This window comes from Lipomyces chichibuensis (assembly GCF_038497645.1).
Source record: "Lipomyces chichibuensis strain CBS 12929 unplaced genomic scaffold V1513scaffold_40, whole genome shotgun sequence".
Lineage (NCBI taxonomy): Eukaryota > Fungi > Ascomycota > Lipomycetes > Lipomycetales > Lipomycetaceae > Lipomyces > Lipomyces chichibuensis.
Genome location: NW_027117492.1, coordinates 94,094 through 108,647, shown reverse-complemented (window position 1 = coordinate 108,647; position 14,554 = coordinate 94,094). Strand labels below are relative to the sequence as shown.

Genomic DNA, 14,554 nt, shown 5'->3' with positions numbered 1-14,554 from the left:
GTTATTTATGCCTATCAGCCGGTTATTGACTAAATGACTTCCAAACGAAGAATAGAGGATATTCATGTGAGACTAGCTAAATTGCTTGCGGCCATTTCTACCCCTGATGAGTTTGCAGTTTATCGAATCAGGCAATTCCGGACATTGCTGATCGTGCGGCGATCATCCCCACTGCGGAGTTAGCACCGACACCGACGTTCTTTGCCCCGCCGGCTACTGTCCGACACTCGGGAAAAAATCCGAAGTCCAACATTTCAAAGCCCCGAAATAGATGACTTTAGTATACGAGTATTTCTATATATTGGTGCTGTAGGATGCGTGTCAGACAACAGTCGGATTGACCTTAGCATCAGTACCAAAAGTTACCATGACGAATGCGCTCCAGAATAATAAGGCGGTTCAGATGATCAGGGCCGCCGAAGAAGGCGGTTACGGAATTCCCGGTATCGTCACTGTGAGTTTCATTAGAACTATATATCCAATTTTATGGCTTGCCAGTTGGCTAACAGAATAGTACAACATCGAGACTATTGTCGCGACCGTTCGTGCGGCCGAAGCGAAGCGTGCCCCGGTCCAGATCCTGCTTTTCCCCTGGGCAATCACCTACTCCGACGGCCTGCTCGTGAAAGCCGCCGCTGCAGCCGCCCGCTCAGCATCAGTTCCAATCGCGGTACACCTCGACCACGCACAAGATGAAGACATCATCAAGAAAGCCGCCAATATTCCTGAAGGGTTCGATTCCATCATGATCGACATGTCGCATTTTGACAAAGAGGAGAATCTCGCAAAGACGGCGAAATTGGTACACTACTGCCACGATCGCGGTATTGCCACCGAAGCCGAGCCGGGTCGAATGGAAGGCGGCGAGGACGGCGTTCAGGACACCGGAAATTTGGAGGGCATGTTGACAACTCCCGAGGAGGCACTGCGGTTTGTCGCGACTGGTATCGATTTCCTCGCGCCCGCATTTGGTAATTTGCATGGACACTACGGCCCGGTTGAAAATATCAAGCTTGATTTCGACAGACTAGATGGAATCAGGATGGCGACGAAGGGAAGCGTTCAATTAGTTCTGCATGGAACTAATGATTTCCCAGGATACATTATGAGTGACTGCGTTAAGCATGGCATGACGCGATGCAATGTCAACGACCTCATTATTTACAAGTACAACAGTTATATCTCTGAGAATGCTGGAAAAGTCCCGTTGACGACTTTGATGGAGGAAGGCACAAAACTGATTCAGGAATGTATCGAGTATCAGATGGATGTCATGGGTGCAACTGGCAAGGCATGATTGTAATTTTCAATAATAAACATTAAGAACAGATCCACTGTTCAACGCGACTATCATGCACGGTATCATTTATTCTCAGACACGTGAGCAACATAGGCAAATTGTGACGCCATAGTCACGGATCTATATCTCGCGGATTACATTCTGCCAGTAATCGGCTAATCTTTACCTCGCGGGTTCCACTGGCCCTGCTGTATAGTATGGATGATGAATCTCGCAAGTGATTTCCCTCTAGCTCCAAGTGCATTCTAGGAATTCAGCTGTTCAGGATGGTAATAAGCCGTTTCGGCTCGTAAGGCGCACAGAATAAATAAAGACGTATATCTCATAACAGGACTTGTAATATCTGGTATCACTACCATGCGATGGTATCGGATTGTTCACAGCTACCACTGAGCCTGAGCCAAGGGTCCAGGGTTTCAGTGTTGACCATAGACTTGGGCTGGCTGATGTAGAAATTGGTTATTCGTGTTTTGTAGTGGTGAGCTTGTGGAGATTTTTCTTGTGGTAGGTTCGGTCGATATAGATGTTATTGTGGACTCTTATCAAACCGACCTTCGCCCGTCAACTAAAAGGGTAATCAGACGCCAATCAGCACAATCACATCACGCACATGAACCCAGCACTTGGATCTCGGACAAAGCTGTACTCATCATTTGTTAATCGAGCAATAATGCCATCCGTTCGACCATAAGGATCTGAGCACAATTAAAATCCCTATGTTCGCCTCTAATTGGTCCATGGAAACCGAACCGGAATCCATACATATTTTTCCCGTCCATTTCATCTTCCGATACTAGTTGAAATGATAAGTAGCAGTCCACTGTTGTAAAACCTCCGTAATATAGTTTTATTATCTATTATATAATCGAGACAAACCATTGTTGGGCGTCAATCACTCTTCATTACTCCATTCCAACCGGAAATCTTCAAACAAGACAGAAACACCATCTGCTTTGCTAGGGGAACACGCCATGGCTCCGATGTTGAAACTGTTAATCTCCAAATCATGGAAAAATCCCTTGATCTCTCTGATCATTATCGAATTCTCTATTGTGGATTCCTTGCCACCAAAGGAAAAGACGAGATCGTCTTTCTTTCTTTGCGCAAATATCCTAACAGCTTGATTGGACAAATCCAGGAAACCTGGAGGTGCCAGGATCGACCAATCGGAGTATTTTTGTGTCACTACAACACTAATTCAGAGCAAATGAAGCACTTAGTCAACGGCAATGTGAATTTTGTCATTGGTCGAAAGATACCTACCTAACGTAATTGCATTCATTCTCCCGCTCTACACCGGCTTTGATCCATTTCACGCCTTCATTTGTCATGAAGTGTAGGAACAGAGTTCCTTGGTCATATTGTTGCATCCAATTTCCTTTAATTAGCAGTGACGTCCGGAAATCACGATCAAGATGGCTACCCAACACTGTCGTCACATAAGCCGGGCCGCTGGTGGCGTTGTGCTGGGGAAAAGTCCACCAGTCAGTATCTGGCTGCGAGGTCAGTCTCAGACTGCCATCTTCTTGGGATGAGAATAGAGGTTTTCTGTTGTCCAACCATTTCGCGTGTCCATCGGTTCCATCAAGATCTTGGGCAAATGTCATGCTGATATGATTCTGTTACGATGAATGTGGGTGTGAGTAGATGATAATAACCTTGAATATGATGAGTGCAAGCGTTATCCGGCCAGTCAAACCTCCGAATACTCTAACTTTTCAATTAGTACGCTAGACCGTTTCAGGTTAGGTAACGTTAAATTCCAATGATAAGTCTCCATGGTTGAGAGAAGCTAAACCCAATCAAACCACAATATTTTCAAAACTTATGAAATCGATTAGTGCTTTTAACATTTAATAACACCATTCTAGTTTCGTCTCAAAACTCAATGCCGTGGGCGGGGCGGTCCCCAGTTGGCCAACCCCAACCTCCGTCTTCTGAGTGTCCGTCATGCACATGCCTAACAAATATCTCATCATTGCTGAGAGACTGCGAGTTACCTGCTTAATCAGTACCTCTGAGCCGGTCTTTAAAGTAGCGTTTGAGCACTATAAGCTGCAAGACGTCGTCCGTCTGGACAAAGCTGGATGCACCATATTAAGACTCCGTAGTCACGCTATTCGTATGCAGTTAGCGTGGAACGCGTAGTCACGTGAAAAACTGCTTGCTTGACGCGGATTGCCCGTCTAAAGTAACGGGCAGGGTAACGATTTCCGCAATCATTGACGAGCTGACTCTTGAGCTCACAAAGAAGTGCTACTACCCTAACCGGATTTTCCTTGTGACGCGTAATATGAACAGCCTCTCGCGGTCGCAATTGTTACCTGCAATCCAGTTTTCACTTTCCATCTTCATACCACTCCTCCTTGAGATAATACTGCACTTCGCTACATTAATGTCAACTGCTCCAACCTCAGCCAGTATTCCAATCCAGGAGTTTCGTGCTAAGCTCCAAGGAGCCGTCGAAGCACGCGGTGCAAGCTATCATAGCATTAAAGTCTTTATTTTCAGATTTGAAGATGATGACACGGGTGCTGATAAAGATGCCAACACTTTTTCCGGATCTATGCACGACGTGTTTGGGATCGAGGATGTTGAGGACTTTGCCATTCAAAAGACTTCCAAATTTCCTGGGCTTGATGTACTTACTCGGATACTCGCTGAGGCTCAGCAACTTGTAGGCGTCAGATCCCTACTGATCATTGCCTATATCGGTCACGCCGTCGTCGACACGGAATCAAACAGATTACAACTTATTTCAGAGAACGGAAGGCAGAAGTTACTTTGGAACACGATCCATGTACCCCTTCTAGCATCTACGGATGATTTTCTCCAAAATGTGGATGTCTTAGCCGTCCTTGATTGTTGCTATGCTGGCTCCTCAGTTCGTGCAGGCGGGAACAGGTCTGACCAGCTGCTCGCTGCTTGCGATGACGGTAGCACAGTTCGCTCGCGGAATGGTGGTGTGACTTTCACGCAACATTTTCGCAGGGCGGCGTATACACTTCAGAACGCTGGCAACATATTGGTCAGTGTTGAGTCCCTTTTCGGTGAATTGCAACGCTCCAAGCCGCCTACAGCTCCAGATGCCCTCCACAAAATCATTGGCAGTGCGCGCCCTCTGGTTTTGCCTTTGAAACATCGACCTGGGAGTTCGCTCGGACATTCAGAGTCTTGCGGTAACGAAACAACCGTACTGTTCAAGATTTCGTTGGCCGGCGGGCCCAGTGATGTGGTTCTGAGTGAATTCCAGCAACTGCTGAAGACAATTCCGGGTGAATTCAAAGTGACCATTGAAAACGCCTACGAGTCAAATTCCGTCGTGTTTCTCTGCCGCACTTCCTGGGAGACCTTTGCCCGCCTCAGATCGACGCTTGACTGTGTCTTTGTTGCGTCGGTCAAGGGCGCATCTCTTCTTCAGGGTAAGATATTAGACAATTTAATTTCAGTGTCGGTATTGCTAATTCGGTTAGCAGGCGAGCCACAGAAGTCGTCTACACGTTCATTTGGTGACCTTGTCGGCAATCGTCAAGCGGACCAGGTACCATGAACGGTGGCGCGCGGCTGAAGGCTGAGCTCTTCGAGGAGTAAGTGTGCTTCGTGTGCGGTTGCTTTTGCGTGTCCTTTCTTGGTTTTTATGCTTGCTGGTGTGTTCTTCTGTTGGTTGCTTGCGTCTGTTTATATACAACAACAAGTTCCTGGAAAATATTTAATAAAGCCTTTTCTTCGCTCCCAACAGAACAGTCTCAACTGCGTCTCTGGACTTAGCCCAAATTCTTCGCAACTGTCCCAACGCTGTGAGCTAGCGACTGTTTATTCATGCTGTTGAATAACGTAACCCACTTCCGAACGCCGAATGAGACATTTCTCAACGCCGTAGCAATCTCAACTTTTAACCACATTTTTCTTCACAATCGCACATGGCAAACAAACGCGACTCGAAGCCAGGAATACATGACTGCGTAAATGAGCGCCGTGTAGGCGGTGTAGCTGCTGAGAAAGAAGACGCCGGGCTAGACACATTCAGTATAACTCTCATGACGTGTGTCCTTCTCTTTTCAGTATTACTCCATATACCTTTACCTTCACATCTTATTTAGCTATTGGTGAAGTAATAGTTGTCAGTTGAGGCAGATTTCAGCAATATTCGTTATTCGTATTCGCAGTTCACAAACGGTGCGAATATTCGCAAATTTTATTCGCAAGATTTGATCGATATTTTAAGATCTTTTTTTGTCTTTTTTTTTAGTAACAGATATAATACAGGACGTACACATTTCCTCCAAGCGTTTCTCTACCAAGGCCAGGCTAGCTTCCGCCACACTATCATATACAGAGCTGGCGTACATCAGTGCTAGTAAAATCATTGCATACAGTTAGCATTTTATTTTATAGATAGCAGAGCGCTATCCCAGGTTCTTGTTGTACAAGTTTGTTTTTCTTGCATATCGAGACATCGATATATAAAAAATTAACTACTCTAAATAGACTGCAAATTGCGAATATTGCGAATATTCGCAATCCAAATTCACTGCGAATAATATTCGCAGGTTTTATTCGCAACCCAAAATTTTGCGAATAATTATTCGCAGCGAATATTCGCAATTACGACTATTCGTAACAGCCCTAGTCCTATACAGTGCACGTTTAGTGCCTAATGTATACAAGCAGGGTTCATTCTAGAGCGTGCTTTAGTGAGATGGCCATTTACGACAGAGAGCCTACTGTTACATAGCATGAAGTCTTTTTGTCTCCGAAATCTGTGTCTCGCACAATGACTGCTCAGGGTTTAGAAACCCTGGCTATCCAACATACCACCCTGCTGTAGGCCAAGCAGGCACCGCTGCGTGCAAAAATTTGCTGGGTGGTGTTGGCGTTGGCCCCGCTTCCGTCCAGACGACGCTTGGTTAGTATCGGAGTCTGATGAATCCAGCGACCCTGAACGGTTCACCGTTTCCTGAGGCCGACAGCCAGTCTGAGACCGAGTAATGGGTTGGTGGCCGTCAGGCTGTGGAGACTCCGAAAGGGAAGATGCCAGATACTCTGAAACCTAAGACTCCGAGCTCGGCGGGGTTTGGTGTCGTTCGTCTTCAGGAATCTGCGCCCATGCGTAGTCAAAGTCCGTCTTCCAGGTCTTTAGTTGTCCTATCGCACGATTCCGCCATTGCTGTTTCCGAGTTCAGGGTTCAGGGTTCAGGGTTCAGGACCGAAGACTCATCAAGCAAAGGCATAATACCAGGGAAACGGCTGTCCATGGTTGTTCCAAGCTTTGGTCGTCTGCAAGACCGACAGACATGTTAGGTTCGCAAAGGCAATTGTAAAGTGTGCTAGGATCAGCAGAGCACACACGAAGCAGGACCATGGCCAAACCATTGGTAATATAGGAATACTCAAGACCATTGCGGATCATGACATTGTATTGTTGCACAAGAGCCGACCCAGTCAGCTGTTCTGCATTGTACCTCAATCTCTCATCCTTATTCGTAGGTTCTTTCACTGCTTGGACTACTTTTTCGTAGAAATCCATCGGCCGTAGTCCAGCGCAAAGATTCTCCACTGAGAGCTTGTGGGGCGGTTTATATTCTCCGGTAGTGATTAGGGTGTTAGTGTTCGCCTTCACCCGGTAGAAGAATATATCAGGTCTAGCTTCTCGGACACTCGATTGTTCATCAACATCTGGCCTGTCAAGTTCAGCATCGGCCAGAGCACTGGCCTGGTTGTCGAACTGGACTCCATCTTCGAGTTTAAATTCCTCCCGAGCGTCGGGGATCTTGCATAGTTCCGCAATCACAGCCCGCACATTATCCTCAACAGCTAATCGCTCATAAATCTCCAAATCATTTTCACTTCGTAGGGGTTGGCTACAATACTTTCGTCCGAGTTCTTCTAGCAAATGGACAGATGAAACTAGTCGTGGTGCATCTTCCTCGGACGCATGTAGGAATTTGCGAACGGAGTTGTAAATCTGCTGTTGGCTGTCCAAGCAATCTGCGGTTTAGGGTTAACCCTATTTCGTGCTTGAAACCTTTTTTTTTTTTACTAATGTGAAGTTCAGCGTGTAAATTCTTTCGAAAGATTAGAATTGAATGGTGGCGTTTTTGTCTTTACTTTTATACTTCATAATTGATTTGACTTTGTTTTGATTGTTTTTGTTAAAATTTTGTTATTATTTGTTCGAACAATATGACTAGTTCCGTCGCGTCAGGAGATTATATTCCGGAATCCGGATCGTGTCTAGCTATATCGGTACTGAATTCAACTAGTCTACTTTCGGTATAGTTCTGAAGTTTGTTGTATGACGATACGGGCGGTACGAACGGGTACCAAATTGTTAGCATCAACCGGTCTTGTATTGCCAGGGTTAGGATACGAGACACCTCAGGAGTAGACTCTAGACTCCTGGCACAGTCACTTCACTGATCGCGACTTGCTTCCCCGAATCCAGCAGGCAATTTCTTCAGTATTACTACCCCAAAACCAACCCAGCCAGGAGAGGCTAACATCACCTGTCAAGCGTCTCAAAGGAAGGTTTCAGTCCATTACGGCATTGCGAATACCTGTCAATGGTCGAAAGTCCATGAAATATGCCTCATCATGGATCCGTGCATGCATTATCCTGCACAATTTTGCTCTGATTCATGAAAATTCCTTGGCTTTGACAAAGAAGATTTTCTTACTTCGTGGATATCCCGCGATAGCATAGCAAATGAGCATGACGCCTGTTCCATGTTGGTGAAGCGCAAATATGGGAACTATCGATTATGCGCAAGCAACTGGAAGATAGCGCAGAGATAGTTTGGGCCAGGAAGGTTCGTTTGACGGGCAAAAGAGTGCAATTAGACGGGAAGTTCTTGTTTAGCACTGAGGAGATTTTAAAAGTTGCTGAGGATGCAAGAGAGAAACAGGTCACAAAACGGCCTCATCGACGCCCACGCAAGCGCAATTTTAAGGAAAATGAGGAACCAATTGTAAGGGAAGACTCTGAATAATTATCTGCATCTTGTAGTTCTTCTCTAGAGGATTAGCTGCTTTAGTATAATGTGTTGAAACTTCGAGTAGTGGATGTAGCCGGCCCAAATACCTATACCCTACGTTACATTTCACGGGTATTTCGGCCAATTGTCTACCCAGGACACAGGTGGACTGGGGAGATAACTGCGGCTTTTATTGAAATTTGGCGACCTTGGTTACAGTAGCCCTGATCGATGCGTAAGTGAATGTTTTTCGGATGGACTTTCTGCTGATCAATTATCTAACATGAATTTATGTTCAGGAGCTGATTCAGGATTGGGTCTTCGGCCGCAATCTGCCTACAACGCTCGGGCTCAAGTATCTGCCGGCTCATCCGTTAGTCAGTCATGGATGACTTCGAACTATACAGAGCGCAATTGGGGACGAGCTTTCAGCAGAATGCAAGGCAATCGCATTATCTCTTGATATCTGGACTAGTAAAAATAACCTGCCGATATTAGGCATGATTGGCCATTGGCTTACTGAGGATTTCGAATATTGAGAACAAGTCCTAGAATTTAAGGTGCTTGAAGGACCACATAGCGGAGAGAATCTCGCCGATACGGTGGAAAGCTGCTCATAGAGTTAGACCTTGAACACAAACTGATCACGATTACCGGAGATAACGCATCGAGATAACGCAACAAATAAGAGCGGATGGCTTCTGAGCTATTTGACAGACTGCAAGAGAAGTTTCCTGAACCGCTCTTACGTGGTATAGACAGCTAAGTCCGTGTACCTGCGGCGCGACTAGTGTAAACATTATAATGTGCGCTATGCGCCTTGCCCACGTATCGTACCCCAACAGTACAGTCCACCACCCCAGCAGTACATTTTCGCAATGGTTCAGCTCAGAAGCAGATATGTGGGGATAGTCGAGCCGGCCGACGAGTGGGAACAGGTCCCGGAGGAAGCCCATGAGCCAGAGCAAGACTTCTGGTGCAGGAGGGGTACGACATCCAGCGGTCGCGCGTGTTGGACCACACCTTCGCGCAAGATGTCGTTGTCTCGGGGTTGTTGCCTTTGCTGCAGCTGGCGGATGCAGAAAGGCTACCAAAGTATCATAGCGAGATGGTAAGGTTGGTTGGCACGAGACAATTTGCGTCTCTGTCAGTGCCCGCTTTGGCCAAAGAGGACGTCGACGAAGTGCCGAGAGTGGGGCGGTTACCCATATATTGAACCTCGTTGTGAAAGATCAGCATCCAATGCTGGAAGATGAGTTTGGTTTTGTTGATGGGCTGCATTTGCCCGTCCAAGCAGCTGGAGATGCGGAAGTGCAGAATGCATATTATAGTGGGTGGGTACATGCTCACTTCACGTCAAACATTTTTGTATTCTCCCCAGTGGGTACCAAGGGCTTTCCTACTCTACATATTATACTGTGTACCCTCTTATCTCGGTATTCCCTATCTATGTCCTATATTATATCGATATTCCTATCTACCGTCTATCTAATGTCCGTTGTTCCGATCTAAGTTCGCCGTCGGCTAAACATTGCGGTGTCCTCAACAGTTGTTATGGTAAATCCTGCGCCCCAGACGAAATGTTACACACTAATATATTCTAGAATACTTTATCATTCGCTATCCGCAGTCTAGATTGGTAGTTGCCAACTCGACTCAATGAGTCAGGACAGATTCGGTTTTATTACGGGCAACTAAGAAAAAAAAGAGCGCAACAGCGAGCATGAGCACAAAATCCCTTGCTTCGTTAGAGTTGAGCCGACCACTGCCCATCACGGATTTCGAGGATTGAAGTCCCTTATAGGAATGAGTAGAGGAAGAATTAAACCTTAACGCTTCAGTTTCCTTGGAAGATGGAAGTATGCCATATGCAGACGGCACCGCTGTCCTCCGGCGGTTGCCTTCTGATAGTTCACAACTAGCGTTCTGCGAAGCTACATTAGTACAATGAATTATCCAGTAGTTGACAGACGCAAGTAGTAGTTTTACGCATACCATTTCTTGCTGCTTCAATGACTGCGCCTGCAAATCTTTCACAGCGTCTAACATTTGCTCCAATGAGATGGTGGTCTTCCAATGGCGGATCATTTGATATTCTAGACTGGTCATCCGCTCTTCCATATGTTCAAAGAATTGTCTGAATTCCCTCGTTGCATCAGTCCAAGTAATATCAGCCCTAGCTGCATAACTGTGAGCAAAAGGCATAATACATGAATTAGGTGATTCCACCTTGGCTCTGCTGATAGCGCTTACGGAGGCGTACATAGTAAGCAGTGGACTCGTTGAGATCCTCTATGGTCGCGCCGAAAGTCTTAGACGCTTAGCAAATCCATCAGTCAAGGTGAACCAGTACTGTCAGCATGACGTCTAAGCATACCAAATAACGATGATTCTACCATGGTTTTATACAACAACGCTCTGTCCACATCGTCTTTGGTGGGAGGAATTTGAGGTGGTGGGGGTGGCGTTAGACCTTGCACTCTTACTTCCGGCGCAATCAACAAATCATCGTTCTCGTCTGTTGCCATATTTAATAATAATGTAGGATGCACAACTATCCGATATTCGCAGAAATACTAGGTTTAAACAAGCGACCAAATAGGGGCTTTCAATCGAATAGGGTTAATTTTTGGTATTGATAACGTTGCTATGAAGAGGGTTAGGGAAGCGCGTGCGGGATATGGAGGACATCGGCTGAGGGACTCGTACGCCCCAGGTCAGGGCTAGGGTAGTAGATGCAAGCTACCCTAGTATCATAGCTACGTTTCAGGGGGCTGACCGTGCGCAGGAACTCCTTGACACCGAGGGAAGCAATTGAACTTAACGTAAACCCATAGGCTGATAGACACAGTCCAATTTTAAACCCTTCATTCTCCCACAAACAGAATGGAACCAACTTCAATCGAAGCCAGATTGAATGTTGCTATCAAGGCCATTGACCGAGACCCGAATATTATTAATGATTTGCCGTAGCGATCTACTCGATTAATGAATCTACTCTGAGGTCGCGTTTGAAGGGCACCCGATCCGTTGGAAAGAGCTGGGCTTCAAACTTTGTCAAGCGACAACCCGAGCTCCGAACGCACTTAAATGGAAGGATCGACTATCAGAGGGTCAAATGGGAGGATCCAGACGTGTTTCGATCGGAGAATATGCTACAGTAATATAAAGATCAATTCTCGCTGCTCAGCGATCCCGCCGACATCATCGTTGCAGACAGACAACAGGTATCGTCTTGGTATGAAAACTGCACAATACCTCACGACTGGGTAATCGCTCTTACTGCAAATGGTTGGACAACGAACGAAAGAGGTCTGGAATGGATCCAGCACTTTAATAAGCATACAAAGTCACGAACTTCCGGAATATATCGTCTTTTGATCCTCGACGGACGTGAGAGCAACCATGCCACCGACTTCGAGCTCTATTGCAAAGAACATATAACCCTTTGCATGCCTGCTCACTCGTCTCATAAGCTCCAACTATTAGATATTGGTTGCTTTGGCCCGCTAAAAGCAAGCGTACGGTCGGAAAGTCGAATACTTAATGCGAGCGCATATTACGCACATTACTAAGGAAGATTTTTTTCCAGCATGTTACGCCGCATTCCAGGCTGCAATGACCGAAACAAACATTAAAATTGGGCATTAGAGGGGCAGTTTCCTCTCGTGTTGGCTTCAGATAATCGACGCGACGAACTCAGAGTCAGCTTTGACGTCTCGCACCTCTGCCACAACAGAAAATGTTTCAATCCTGAACATTTGGTTGTGGAATCGAGAATAAAAAATAGCACACGATGCAGCGTACGGTTGAAGAACAGCAAGCAGCCATTCGCGAACAACAGGAGCATACTATACAGCTCCAACAAGCAATACAAGCAGCGCTCGTACGCGAGGCACGCAGGTCCGCGGACCCGCAGAAGCCGGTTGCGTTGCCACGGTTTACGACTGAGTACGTGAACCCGAACCGTTTGCGTCGGGCACCGACCGAGTTCGGGACTTCATATCGCAGTTCCGTACATACATGGATTTATTCCATTCGATCCAGAAAGTGTCATTTCGAAGCCGGATGTTAAGTTCAGGGCGCCAACACCGGTTGGGTCCCCTCTACTCGAGCCTCAATCTTAAGTATCGAAGACACCACGAAACCCGACAGAAGCAATTTCGCAATCCGAATTTGTCAAGAATCGAATTGCCGGGCATCAGGATAGCTCGCCAACCTCGATTTACGGTGCTATCGGCCAGTTATGCGAAAGGTGCGCCAGCTATTATGTACGAGGTTACTCTGCTACGCCCAGAGCTGCCCGAACTCCGGGAGGCCAAATTTTGCTGCGGCAGGGATCAGTGAAGACATTCGGCGTCGTGTATTACTAACAGCCGATGTTACAAAGCATCGTAGAGCCGATCGCGGGCTCACAATCAGAGAATGGGATGGCGCACTTCGCTATCTGGACAACGATGACGAAGAGATGAATCTTATGGTTGCAGTCGAAGTTGGCGTGTCACAGTCCTATAGTAGTCTGCAACAAGCTATCTCATGGTCTGTATGCGTACTGCATTGCCGTCTGGGCATTGCGATGTGTCTTAGTAAGGGGGCCTCGTGACGCTTTGCCAGATGCTCAGTATTATGCGAATGAAGAAGAAGCCGCGGCGGCCTATCCGGCAAGCCACAGACAGCTGCGTCAGAGCGCCTTTGGACCGCTGGTGCAAAACGGGGTTGGTTACGTGGTTTGGTATACTAGAGAAAGTTGTCATTGAGACTTTCCGTTGCAAGGGCGCGAACTGTCCTCCAGAGACTGTGCGAATGGTTTAGTGAGGACGAGATGGATAATGCTAAGCAGGCAGTAAAAACATTCGAGCGCCAGAGGAAGCAATGGCCAAGGAGAACCCCAGGTTAAGAAATAACGTTTAACAAGTTTATGTACAATTAAAAGGGCACCGTGTCTGTTACTCTTTTTCCCACTGGGTTTTTTTAACGAGAACAGCCGGTGGCGCCAACGTACTCGTGGACGAGCACCTGGGAAGCTCCGCGAGTAGTGTGGGATCTGCTCCCAGAAGAGTGTGATAACTATATAGAATAGCTATGTCATTAGATCATTGTATCGGAAGGTTGATCTAATATAAGAAGGAGCCTGATGCCTAAGAGACGAGGAGGCAGGCTTCAGTATCAAGCCAATTATTACATTCTCCTTCTTCTATTGTGACCCCTCCTGTCCTTTCCCGTAACACTTATACGTGTTACAACTCTGAAGCTATGCGGTCCTTTGAAAGTGACAAACTCGCACTGATTATTCCACAACTAATGCACAGCATGCAGCTTGTCATAAGGGACGGACAATCCGTTGCAGAGGATATTCCGCCAAACCTCGAGGAGGTCGTCCTTGGAGACTGCGTTCCAAGTCATTTTCTGAGTGGCCATGAAATTTTGGGCCCCACTGGACGTTTCAAAAAAGCTGGATTGAGGCAAAAATTCGATTTCGCTCTGCGATCTTGGAGACCGCGTCGAGCGTATCGAGAATAGATGCATTAGTTTGAGGTCCACTGGCCCTGACATATTTGATACCCTTATCTGGCCATCACGTGCTCTGTCAAACAACCAATATTAATTTCAATTGTTGTTGTGCAGGCTGTCATAGAGCGTTGTGATTGATGAGCTATGTTGTATCTATTTCTTGAAAGACTAAATTTATTAATCATCAAAACTTCGGGAAGCTTGGAGAATGTTATAAGTTCATGTATTAGACAGAGGATTAAGTATACTAGAAAAGTCCTGACCCTGAAAATCAGCAAAACCGGTTGATCACCTCGGCAACTTGAATAATGTTACGGAAGGCACTATATCTGCCGCATTAAGAAACAAATTTGCAACTAAGTGCTGTTATAGGAATTAATTGCCTGCCCGCAAATTTTAATACGTCATTCTCGCGCAGTGTACGCGGTGGCGCGGTTAAGTTGGGGGTGAGGTTGGTGTTCAGGGTGTAGGGTTTAAGTTTGCGTCACTTGCTATCGGGTTTGGGGATTCAACGTTCAGGGTTTTGAATTCCCATTCCCAATATGTAATGGAAAGGCATAATCTCGCTAGGATTGCTCGCCAAATACAGAATATGGTAAAATACAGCCATCAGTAGTGCATACTCTTGGAGTGAAATTTTGCGGATTTTCTCGGACATCGCCGCAAGACATAGAACGATTTAGCGGCATCCTAAATTTAACCCTCACTAACCATCTGCGCTTTCCCAGTACGGCTTCTACATGCGCCTACGTCTTTCACATTCATCCAC

General features: G+C 46.4%; 8 protein-coding genes across 8 annotated transcripts; 5 read left to right on the top strand and 3 right to left on the bottom strand.

Annotated features, from left to right (window-relative positions):
* Positions 1-167: 167 nt before the first annotated feature.
* On the top strand, positions 168-1,349 carry V1513DRAFT_466378 (ketose-bisphosphate aldolase). Its single transcript, XM_066900074.1, has 2 exons — positions 168-454; positions 515-1,349. Exons 1-2 carry the CDS (start codon positions 368-370, stop codon positions 1,295-1,297), a joined length of 870 nt encoding a protein of 289 aa, XP_066751530.1. The 5' UTR covers positions 168-367; the 3' UTR covers positions 1,298-1,349.
* A 390-nt stretch (positions 1,350-1,739) lies between these two features.
* V1513DRAFT_451437 (uncharacterized protein) lies at positions 1,740-2,973 on the bottom strand. Its single transcript, XM_066898966.1, has 2 exons — positions 2,564-2,973; positions 1,740-2,493 (listed from the first exon to the last, which is right to left on the bottom strand). Exons 1-2 carry the CDS (start codon positions 2,905-2,907, stop codon positions 2,193-2,195), a joined length of 645 nt encoding a protein of 214 aa, XP_066751529.1. The 5' UTR covers positions 2,908-2,973; the 3' UTR covers positions 1,740-2,192.
* A 651-nt stretch (positions 2,974-3,624) lies between these two features.
* V1513DRAFT_451435 (uncharacterized protein) lies at positions 3,625-5,034 on the top strand. Its single transcript, XM_066898965.1, has 2 exons — positions 3,625-4,722; positions 4,777-5,034. Exons 1-2 carry the CDS (start codon positions 3,696-3,698, stop codon positions 4,848-4,850), a joined length of 1,101 nt encoding a protein of 366 aa, XP_066751528.1. The 5' UTR covers positions 3,625-3,695; the 3' UTR covers positions 4,851-5,034.
* A 1,316-nt stretch (positions 5,035-6,350) lies between these two features.
* V1513DRAFT_473576 (uncharacterized protein) lies at positions 6,351-7,421 on the bottom strand (the record flags this gene model as incomplete). Its single annotated transcript, XM_066900178.1, has 3 exons — positions 6,351-6,467; positions 6,537-7,288; positions 7,409-7,421. The coding sequence occupies 3 exons, from the start codon at positions 7,419-7,421 to the stop codon at positions 6,351-6,353; spliced, it is 882 nt and encodes a 293-aa protein (XP_066751527.1).
* Positions 7,422-9,189: 1,768 nt separating this feature from the next.
* V1513DRAFT_451433 (uncharacterized protein) lies at positions 9,190-10,102 on the top strand. The gene is made up of 2 exons (XM_066898964.1): positions 9,190-9,831; positions 9,879-10,102. The coding sequence occupies exon 1, from the start codon at positions 9,517-9,519 to the stop codon at positions 9,784-9,786; it is 270 nt and encodes an 89-aa protein (XP_066751526.1). The 5' UTR covers positions 9,190-9,516; the 3' UTR covers positions 9,787-9,831; positions 9,879-10,102.
* Positions 9,859-10,894, bottom strand: V1513DRAFT_225033 (uncharacterized protein). Its single transcript, XM_066894404.1, has 4 exons — positions 10,652-10,894; positions 10,504-10,593; positions 10,270-10,454; positions 9,859-10,200 (listed from the first exon to the last, which is right to left on the bottom strand). Exons 1-4 carry the CDS (start codon positions 10,800-10,802, stop codon positions 9,931-9,933), a joined length of 696 nt encoding a protein of 231 aa, XP_066751525.1. The 5' UTR covers positions 10,803-10,894; the 3' UTR covers positions 9,859-9,930.
* A 1,176-nt stretch (positions 10,895-12,070) lies between these two features.
* On the top strand, positions 12,071-13,086 carry V1513DRAFT_427289 (uncharacterized protein; the record flags this gene model as incomplete). The annotated part of the gene is made up of 3 exons (XM_066896214.1): positions 12,071-12,225; positions 12,673-12,817; positions 12,889-13,086. 3 exons carry the CDS (start codon positions 12,071-12,073, stop codon positions 13,084-13,086), a joined length of 498 nt encoding a protein of 165 aa, XP_066751524.1.
* Positions 13,087-13,444: 358 nt separating this feature from the next.
* On the top strand, positions 13,445-13,972 carry V1513DRAFT_451425 (uncharacterized protein). The gene has a single exon (XM_066898963.1). The coding sequence runs from the start codon at positions 13,528-13,530 to the stop codon at positions 13,792-13,794; it is 267 nt and encodes an 88-aa protein (XP_066751523.1). The 5' UTR covers positions 13,445-13,527; the 3' UTR covers positions 13,795-13,972.
* The last annotated feature ends 582 nt before the right edge of the window (positions 13,973-14,554 follow it).